Source organism: Geospiza fortis, unplaced genomic scaffold, assembly GCF_000277835.1.
Source record: "Geospiza fortis unplaced genomic scaffold, GeoFor_1.0 scaffold62, whole genome shotgun sequence".
In the NCBI taxonomy this organism is placed as follows: Eukaryota; Metazoa; Chordata; class Aves; order Passeriformes; family Thraupidae; genus Geospiza; species Geospiza fortis.
Window position 1 is genome coordinate 749,695 of NW_005054548.1, and position 9,103 is coordinate 758,797.

Sequence of the window (9,103 nt, forward strand, 5' to 3'; positions counted from 1 at the left end):
ATATAATATAATATAATATAATATAATATAATATAAGTAATTTATGTAGAAATTATATCTATAAATTATTAAAATTGTATAAATATATAAATTATGTATTAGTAATAAATGAGCCTTCTGAGAACATGGAGTCAGATTCGTCATTCCTGCCTTCATCAGGGCATTCCCAACGAGTACAATATACAGGAACCCCAGCACATCCTGGGCTTGGGGTACAGGAGGCAAAGCCCTCATTTCCCCCCAAACACAGCTTCCTGCTGGACCAGGGTGCCTGGGAATGGGGTGATCCCACAGCTTGCAGTGCCAGCAGTGCCCACCCTGCTCCCTCAGGACACTTCAGCTTTCGGTGCTGCCTACGCGGAACGAAAGAGGAAGGTCTGGAGATGCCAGATTTCCTGATTTCCTCCTCTCCCACGCCAGGAGGGTGTTTGTGCATCACCCAGAGTGGATGTGAACCCTGTGCCCACGGGGAACAAGTGACACCAGCCCTGGGGGGACTCTGGAAGGGCCTGAGGGCACCTCGACCTTTGAGCTGAGGAGGCACCCAGCCTGTTCCTCTGCTCATCACACCAGATTTGGGCTTGGAGGGCACCTCAGAGACCCTCCAGCTCCACCCCCACCTCCCACCAGGCTCCAGGAAACCTTCCCAGCCCAGCAGCAGCCATGCAAGGGCACAGACTGCCCAGGGCACTTTGCCATTTCCATGGTGGGAGGATTTGAAGAGCTCATTGGAAAGCCCCTGTCAGGAGTGGCTGAGGTCACTGTGGGGCAGGGTCGGCACTGGGAGGCACTGGGAGACACCGGGAGCACTGGGAGGCACTGGGAGACACTGGAAAGCACTGGGAGCACTGGGAGGCCCAGCCCAGCAGCACTCACTGTGCGAAGAGGCGGCGGGAGCGCACGATGAATTTGAAGATGTACTCCAGGGCTTTGAACGTGCGCGGGAGGGACTCGCAGGGCTCGCCCCGGCCCGCCTGCTCCACGTACTGAGTGAGCACCGACAGCAGCTTCCTGCGGGGAGGGGTGTCCTGGGGTGTCCCACCCTGTCCCTCCCTGTCCCCACTGTCACAGCCCCATTCCAGCTGTTCCAGGACCATCCCAGCTGTCCCAGCCGTGTCCCACCAGCCCTGTCCCACTCCAGCTGTCTCTCACTGTTCCAGCTGTCCCAACCCTGTTCCTCCCTGTCCCAGCCCCATCCTGGCTGTCCCAGCCTTGTCCCCCACCCCTCCAGCTGTCCCAGCCCTGTCCCAGCCCCATCCTTGATGTCCCACCCAATTCCAGCTGTCCCATCCCTGTCCCAGCCCCATTCCAGCTGTCCCACCTCACTCCAGCTGTCCCATCCCTGTCCCCCACCCCACTCCAGCCATCCCAGCCTGTCCCCCCTGTCCCCCAGACCCAGCCCCAGCCCCTGACTTGTAGGCCAGCGTGGCGCTGAAGTGCTGTCGGATGTAGGCCTCCAGGACCGTGTTGAAATGCTGGAACTTTCTGTCAGCCACCAGCCTGACAATGAAAACCTGAGGGCAGCAGGCAGGGGCACGGCTTGGCGTGGGCAGGGGGACACCTCTGCCACCCTGAGCCCACCCTGAGCCATCACTGGGATCACTCTTGTGGTGAAACATCTTTAAATGCTGCTGGGATTGTCCCCCAAAGGGACAGTGTCCCCCAAAACGGCCCTGCCCTGTGCTGGGTCCCTCAAACCCCATTGCCCCAGTCCAACCAGTGCCCACCCTGCACTGGGCAGGGCTCAGAGCCACACAGGTTGTGCTCACCAGGGCGTCAAACACGAGGGTGTCATAGACATCGGTGTCTGAGTGCTCCATCATGATGGAGAACAGGGCATCCAGAGTGTCCTGCAGGAACTGGGGGGACAGCAGGGGTCGAGGGATGACCCCAGCATTGCCCAAAACCCAGTTCTGGGCATGGGGAGAGGGGGGCAGGAACCAGGGAGGGAGGAAATGCCGGCTGTACCTTGATGACCTCCCCTCCATCCACGTTCATCAGCTTCTGGAGGTTCCCACAGAGCAGGCTGGGCTTGGAGCGCCACTTCAGCAGCCCCAGCAGGTTCACTGGGCAGGGGGAACGGGGCACTGAGCACTCCCTGTCACACCCCAATGTCACCAACTCCCTGCTCCCCCATCAGGAGCAGCCAGGACCCCCTCCCACAACCTCTGCTCAGTGCTGAGACCCCCTGAAGCCAAGCCCATAAAGCACAAACCTTAAATAGGTCGTGGCTGTGGGGCACAAAATTGTGCTGCAGGAAGGGAATGAACGCAGCAGCCTCATCCCTGAGCCCTCCACAGTGCCCTGGACCTTGCAGCCACGTGCTGTCACCGTGTGTCACATCCCCAGGCCACCAGGCCATGTCCCCTGAGCCATCTGCACTCTGCCAGAGCAGGATGAGCCATTCCCACCCTCCAGCCTTGCAGCAGGTGGGAGGAGAGCCCAGCCCATCCGCTGGGCCCTTCCCCTGGCTGAGGGGGCACCAGAGCAGCCCAGGGAAGCTGGAAACCCCCCTGAGCTAACCCAGGCGTGGGGGTGAAGGCACAGAGCTCCAATTCCCACCTCCGTTTGGAGGGAAGGTCATGGAGCCTCCAGCAGCCACATCCAAGTGGGAATTCCACTCGTTGTTGCTCCTCTCCAGTGGATGGCAGCCCCCCAAAACACCCAGATGGAGCTGATCCCCCCAAAAACAGCCTGAGCATGGGCAAACTGAGCACTCCCACATCCTGAGCATGGCCAAACTGAGCCCTCACTGTCCCCAGCTCTCTGTCCCAGCGTGATGGACACCGGAGACCCAAATATCAGAATTATGGTCCAGCAGATGGGAACAGCACCGGGGAGGGGACACAGCCCCAGCTCCCCCTGCTTTGTGGGGACCCAGCACTCACCATTCTGGGTCAGCTTGGTGGAGCAGACCAGCGTGGAGATTTGGAAGCTTTCCCAGCTGGACACGGCCAGAGCCGCCGCGGCTCTGCTCACACGGAAGGAGCCCGAGAGGAGCTTGGGCTCCGGCACGTTCCGCTCCGAGGGCAGCGACAGGTACGCGCTGGCATCCTCCAGCTTCTTGCTGTCACCCTGCAGGGCACAGCACAGGGACAGCTGGAGCCACCCCCAGCGTGTGGGGGTCCCAGTTGTGGGGTTTTCTGGGTCTGGATTGAAGGCACTTGTGTAAGAGCCGAAATGAGGGATGTGGGACTCCAGGGGCTCTCTAAAATTCAGTTTATTACATTCAGGGTCATGGGTGATAGAGCTGTGCCTACAGCTGTCAGCTCCAGCTGCAGGCAGGCCTGGAGACCCTGAGTTTAGGTTATAAATGCATTAGATACTTTTGTTTTGGTTACAATGCATTCTATACTTCTCTTTAGGTCACAATATATTATATTCTTTTCTTTTGGTCACAATGCATTCTATCCTTTTCTTTGCTGAGCATCTCAATACAGCAGAACCAATCTATCCCTTAACTTTTATCTCTAGCCTATCATAACTACTGTAATTACCATATTCATGTTACTGTTCTCCAATCACTAAAAGTCAGTACATTACAGTTTAAGCTAGAAATTGTTTTTCAGTTTTCTTGCAGTGGAAAATTCTGAGACCTTTTTTCTACTTGCAACATTTGCTAACTTGTTTGCCTGGGCTATCTTTCTGCTTGGTAAAAACATCTTCTTGTTTGGGGTGGGTTTATCCTTTGCTCTAAGTCATAAAAATCCCTTCTAACTAACAGACCCTTTGCCTCTTGGTCATCCAGTAAGGCTGGCTCAGCAATTCTTTTCTTCTCTATCAAAACTTGCTTCCATCTCTATTCCTTCATCAGATTCTACATTTAAAAATCTTTCTGCCAAGCATCTGTGAGACTTTCTTGTCAAACTTTCATCCTTCCCAACACACTTGAGACAGTAATTTGTGTTGGGACTCACGTGTTTATTATTTTTTATCAGTAAAATAGTCTCAATACTGTGAGTTCTGCAGCAAGGCACAAATGGCCAATAATTTCTTGTCATGAGGTCTTTTAGGACTAAACTATCCAATTAAGAGCTGACACCTAGATTATTTTCCCTTTTAACCCAATAACTGATCCCACAGAGCTGCAATGGGGACTTTTCTGCCCAATTACAAAATGCCACCCAAACCCATGAAGAAGAAGGAAGAAGAAGCATGAAGAAGAAACCCAGGATGACACCCTGTGCCCTCCATCTTGCTGCCATCCACAACACACTAAAAATCCCAAAACCTCAATTTCTCACCTGAGTGACACACCTACACTGCTCTCTATAATCTATTTCACACTTTTGTGGATTCCAGTCTATTCTGGAGTTTAGGAAACTTCCTCCATGAATGAGGGTCAATGTTCCACACAGAAGGATTCACTGGGGTGACTCTGAGTGACCTTCCCTGCTCTTGGCCAGCCTGGGACCTGGGGGATGGCCAGAGTCAGCTGGGCCACAGCTCACAGACACCCCTCCAGCTGAAGGTGGCAGGGAGGTGACAGAGCTGTTTGCTGGTGGCTTTTCCCCTCCAGGACACATCTGGAACTTGTGCAGGGAAAACTGTCTGGAGCCCATGCAGGGAAAACTGTCTGGAGCCCAGAGCAGCTGGAGATCAAGAGCTCTGAGCAGCTAAAAGCCCTTCACTCACATTCCTCTGGCAAGCAGAGACAAAAAGATGAAATATTTTCTGCCTCCCAGAGTGCAGCCTGCCGGGAAGAGCCAGAGCCAGGCAGGGAGAGGATGGAGCAGCTCAGGATGTGGGGGCTCAGCAGGGCAGGGACAGCTCTCTGAGGGGAACAGGGGCTGTGCAGGGCTTGTTCTCCTGGCAGGGAGGTGTGGGAGGTTTGATCTCACTGCCACATCCCAAAGGTGCCCAATGCTGCTGCTGTGGAGGGGACAGTCCCCAAAGAGCCAGGGAGAAGAGCCAGCGCCGAGGGCCATGGCGGCAGTTCAAGAATTTGGGTCTTTCACCCAAAAATAAAGCAAGGAGGAGGGACATAATGATTTCAAATGTGCAGGAGCCTCAGGGAGGAACAGCGTGGTCTGTCCCTGTCCTGGGCTGCCACAGCAGGCGGGAGCCATCCCAAAAAAAGGCAGAGCTCAGAGAGGGATGTGGCTCTGCCTGGAGAAACTGTGGTCACGTTGCCAAAATCAGAGAACACCCCCATGCAGCAGCTCAGGGACACTGGAGCTCCATGACCCCAGAAAGGACCCAAGAAAGGACCCCAAAAGGGACCCCAGAAGGGACCCCAAAAGGGACCCCAGAAGGACCCCAGAAGTTGTCAACACACAGGGAAGAGCCCAGAGCTTGCCCTGGCAGTGGGGACCAGCTCGTGCCTCCTGCTCCTCTTGTCCCAGCGGTCCCAGTGTGGGGAGGGGACACCAGGTAAGGAGGCAGCACCTTCAGGGGCCCTTCAGATTAATGCTGACAGCGTTTTTCCCAAATGAGCAGCGATTTTGCCTCCCCCCCCACTCTCTCAGAGCAAACCCGAGCAGTGCCAGGGCTGGTGAAATCAGGTGAAGCGCAGCCACACCACAGGGACGTTCCCTGCCCGTCACAAAGGCTTAAATCACCTTCTCCCAGAGCAAACTTGGCATTCCAGAGGAGCAGCAGCAGGGATTGGAGATGTGTGTGCAGGGAGCCCCCCCCTGGAGCCACCAAGGACAGCGAGGACAGCGGGGAGGCACCACAAACCCTCGGGGACACCACAAACCCTCGGGGCCTTTGGGTACGTGCCACCAGTGCCGTGGCTGAGGCAGAGACTGGGACCCTGGCCCCAAAAGTGTCCTGCTCCCTAATTCAGGGGGTTCCGGGGTCCCCCCATACCTTGTAGAGCACCAGGTCGTGCTCCCCATCCCGCAGCGTGGTGCCATCGGGGCGCATCAACCTCACAAAGGCCATGGAGAAAATCCTCTCACTGCGGTCCTTGGCTGGGGGGACACAGCGTGAGGGGGAGCTGGAGGGGACCAGAGACATGTCCCCAAGCAGGGACAGGCAGTGCTGGCAGCAGGGGACACTCACAGTCGCTGGAGGAGCGGTGGCGGAAGGTGAACCTCAGGTGGGTCCTGTGGACGTCCTCGATGGGGACAGCGATCTGGGGGGGAAGGGGGGCCAAGGTGAGGGCAGGGGCTGTGCCCCCAGGTGGGCAATGATGTCCCTGTGTGCCCACACCTGGCCAATATCCCTCTGGCCAATGTCCCTCTGTGCCCCACCTGGCCGATGTCCCTCTGTGCCCAGGCAGGGGCTGTGCCAGACCATCCACTGCTGCAAACCAACCCCACGTCCTTCCCAGTAAACCAGTGAGGCTGAACTGGGGCCACTGGGATGGGGACAGGGCTGCAGAGGACACTGGGTGTCCATCCAGGGGTCACGCTGTGACCCTGGCGGCACCTCTGTCATCCCTGAGATGGGACCAAGGACTGTCCCACAGAACACCTGCCCTAAAAGGGACCCCCTAGAGCAGCAGGAGGAGCGAGTGCCACATCCTGGAGGGGCTGCAGGGCTGTCCCCCCCCCAGCCCCGCTGTCCCCAGACCTTGAGGGTCTCCATCCAGCGCTGGTGCCGCTGCCGGTAGTAGACAACAGAGCGGTAGTGGCTGCTGGGGCTGTCCCCCGCTCCCGCGTGGATCACGTTCTGCCGGAGGAGACACCTCGGGATCAGCCCGAATGACCTCACAGGGAGGGGACAATTCCCGTCCCTGCCAGCCCTGGCCACGCCCCAACCTCCCTGCCCACACCCTCCTAAACCGCCTGGTGCCACCTCCGAGGGGACACACGGCTCTCCCAGGGCACATCGGGCGGTGGCCCTGGGGATGGGGATGGAGAATTCCAGCCCATCCCTCAGGAGCCAGGTGAGAACTGGTGACGGAACACCTGGATGGTGACAAGAGCCACCCTGGGGAGGTGACACTTGGGTCTGACCCCCCCTGCCCGGCCCCAGCTCTTTCCTGTCCTGGGGACACTGGGGATGGCCAGGGGGGCTGGCTGTCCCCAAGGCAGGACAATTTTCTCTCTTTCCCCTTTCTTTATTCCATTCCCAGATCTCTGGTTTGGGCAGCTCCAGTGGCCCAAGAGGCTCCTCCAGCCTGGAGGAGCTGCTGGCTCTACCCGAGGTGAGGTGACACAGGGGGCACCCGCACACCCGCCACACCCGAGGTGACACAGGGGACACCTGCCATACTCAATGTGACACAGGGGACACCTGCCATACTCAATGTGACACAGGGGACACCTGCCATACCCGAGGTGACACAGGGGACACCTGCCATACTCAATGTGACACAGGGGACATCTGCAATACCCGTGGTGACACAGGAGACACCTGCCATACCTGCACCACGTTTCCTGCCTCGTCACACACACACACCGTCACCTCCACGTTCTTCTGCGTCTTCTTGCTGCCCTTGTCGAACTCCCCCTGCACCAGGGTCAGGTAGATGTCGTTCCTGACATCACCTGTGGGGACAGCCCCGTCAGCCAGGCCCTGCCACCACGCTGCCACGCCCAGAGACCCCTCAGGATTGTCCCCAGCGCGCTTGCCTGGCATTATGACCTCCGGGTAGCCCAGCTTGCGAGCCACTGCCGTGCTGCGGTCCACCAGGTGGGGGTGGTCCTTCCTCACCTGGCTCAGGTCTCCCCAGAGCACCTTCAGGGACACCCAGAGCCCTGCAGAGACCACAGGGTGACACACAAGTCCTCGACCCCTCATGTGACAAGCAGATGGCCCAGAGGACACAGGGTCCCTACCTTGTCCCTTGTGGTTGATGTCCTTCCCTTCCACCGCCTTCCGGATCATGGTGTGAAGGAAATCCCCGTCAGCAGCCACCCTGGGAAAGGCACATTTGGGGGAAAAACCTTTTCTCCTTGATCCTTGCACCTCTTGCCCCCTGGGGGCTGGTGTCCCCATGCCACCAGGTGGTGTCCCCATGCCACCAGGTGGTGTCCCCATGCCAGCCAGGCCCTGGGGTGCTGCTCCCTGCCCTCCCCAGCCTCCCCTCGGGGCTCACAGGTGGACGGGGATGAAGTGCTGCTTGTCCTCGTCGCTGTCACACGTCCCCTTGGTGATGTCGGTGATGTCCATCACTGCGGTGACACACAGGTGGCGCCGTGCCAGGGGTGGCACTCCCAGCCCAGAACGGGGTCATGGCGGGAGGTGAAGGCAGGGGAGCTCCCCAGGGCTGCTCAGGGGGTCCCCTGTGCCAGGACAGTGCCAGTGTTGTGTCCCTTGGGCAGGGACAGCCCCGGGGTGGGGGGACAGTGTGGGGACAACCATGGGATTGGGATCTGCCAGCAGGGAAAGGACAGCGGGAGCAGCCCAGGGACATCGCAGAGCCCGGTGCGGTGGCTCTGGGGGAGTGCCAGGGTGGTGGCACGGGGGTCCCTGGGGGTCCCCAGCCCCACCTGAGATGCCGAAGGGCCGGCGCAGCCCCGTGCTGAGCTTGCGGCTGTGGCTGTCGCGCAGGTCCATGCGCCCCACGCGGATGATCTGGCACACCAGGAACAGCCGCTCCCGCTTCAGGTCCGCGCTGCCCAGGTCCTGGGGGACACACAGCAGGGGCCGTGTCCCCCTGGCAGCACCGCAGGGGACGTGCCAGTGCCAGCGCCAGGTGACCTCGGGGTGCCCAGGGCTGCGCAGGGGGAGGCGGTGGGCACAGAGCGCCCCCGCTGCCCTGCACTATGGGGACAGTGGGGACACAGCCCCGCTGCCCTGGGGGCTCCTGTGCACCCCAGGAGTCCCAAATCCCCGCGGTGGGGACAATGTCAGCACCGACGGTCCCAATGGGTCACCCCAGACCAGGCGGTTTGGCACAAGGTGGGCAGCCTGGCATGGTGTGAGGATGTCGGGGGGGCCCTGTGCCCCAGCTCCGGAGACACCGGGGAGGGGACCGGGTCCCTCGGGGGCTGCCCCTGCGCCAAAACCTCCCAGCGGCGCTAAGGACAAAGGATGGGGACACGCCACAACGCGTGGGGACACATCAGCAGCGAGCAGAGCAGAGCGCAGAGATGGGCGAGAACCGGGGGACGGCAGCGGAGCCGAAGTGCTGATGCTGCTCATTAATTAACATTGATTTTCCCGCCTCATTTGCATATCGATGGCTCCGCGGCGTCCCCGCGGG

At 59.1% G+C, this 9,103-nt stretch overlaps 1 protein-coding gene across 1 annotated transcript in view; it reads right to left on the reverse strand.

Annotated features, from left to right (window-relative positions):
* LOC102042659 (dedicator of cytokinesis protein 2-like) overlaps window positions 1-9,103 on the reverse strand; it is a gene marked incomplete at its 5' end in the record, with an annotated part of 49,464 nt that overhangs the window by 38,583 nt on the left and 1,778 nt on the right. The window contains 13 exon segments of the mRNA XM_031064006.1: window positions 877-1,011; window positions 1,414-1,514; window positions 1,770-1,859; window positions 1,969-2,066; window positions 2,889-3,075; window positions 5,815-5,918; window positions 6,010-6,082; window positions 6,523-6,621; window positions 7,318-7,442; window positions 7,527-7,652; window positions 7,734-7,813; window positions 7,994-8,069; window positions 8,388-8,523. Coding sequence (XP_030919866.1) covers window positions 877-1,011; window positions 1,414-1,514; window positions 1,770-1,859; window positions 1,969-2,066; window positions 2,889-3,075; window positions 5,815-5,918; window positions 6,010-6,082; window positions 6,523-6,621; window positions 7,318-7,442; window positions 7,527-7,652; window positions 7,734-7,813; window positions 7,994-8,069; window positions 8,388-8,523 — 1,430 coding nt within the window.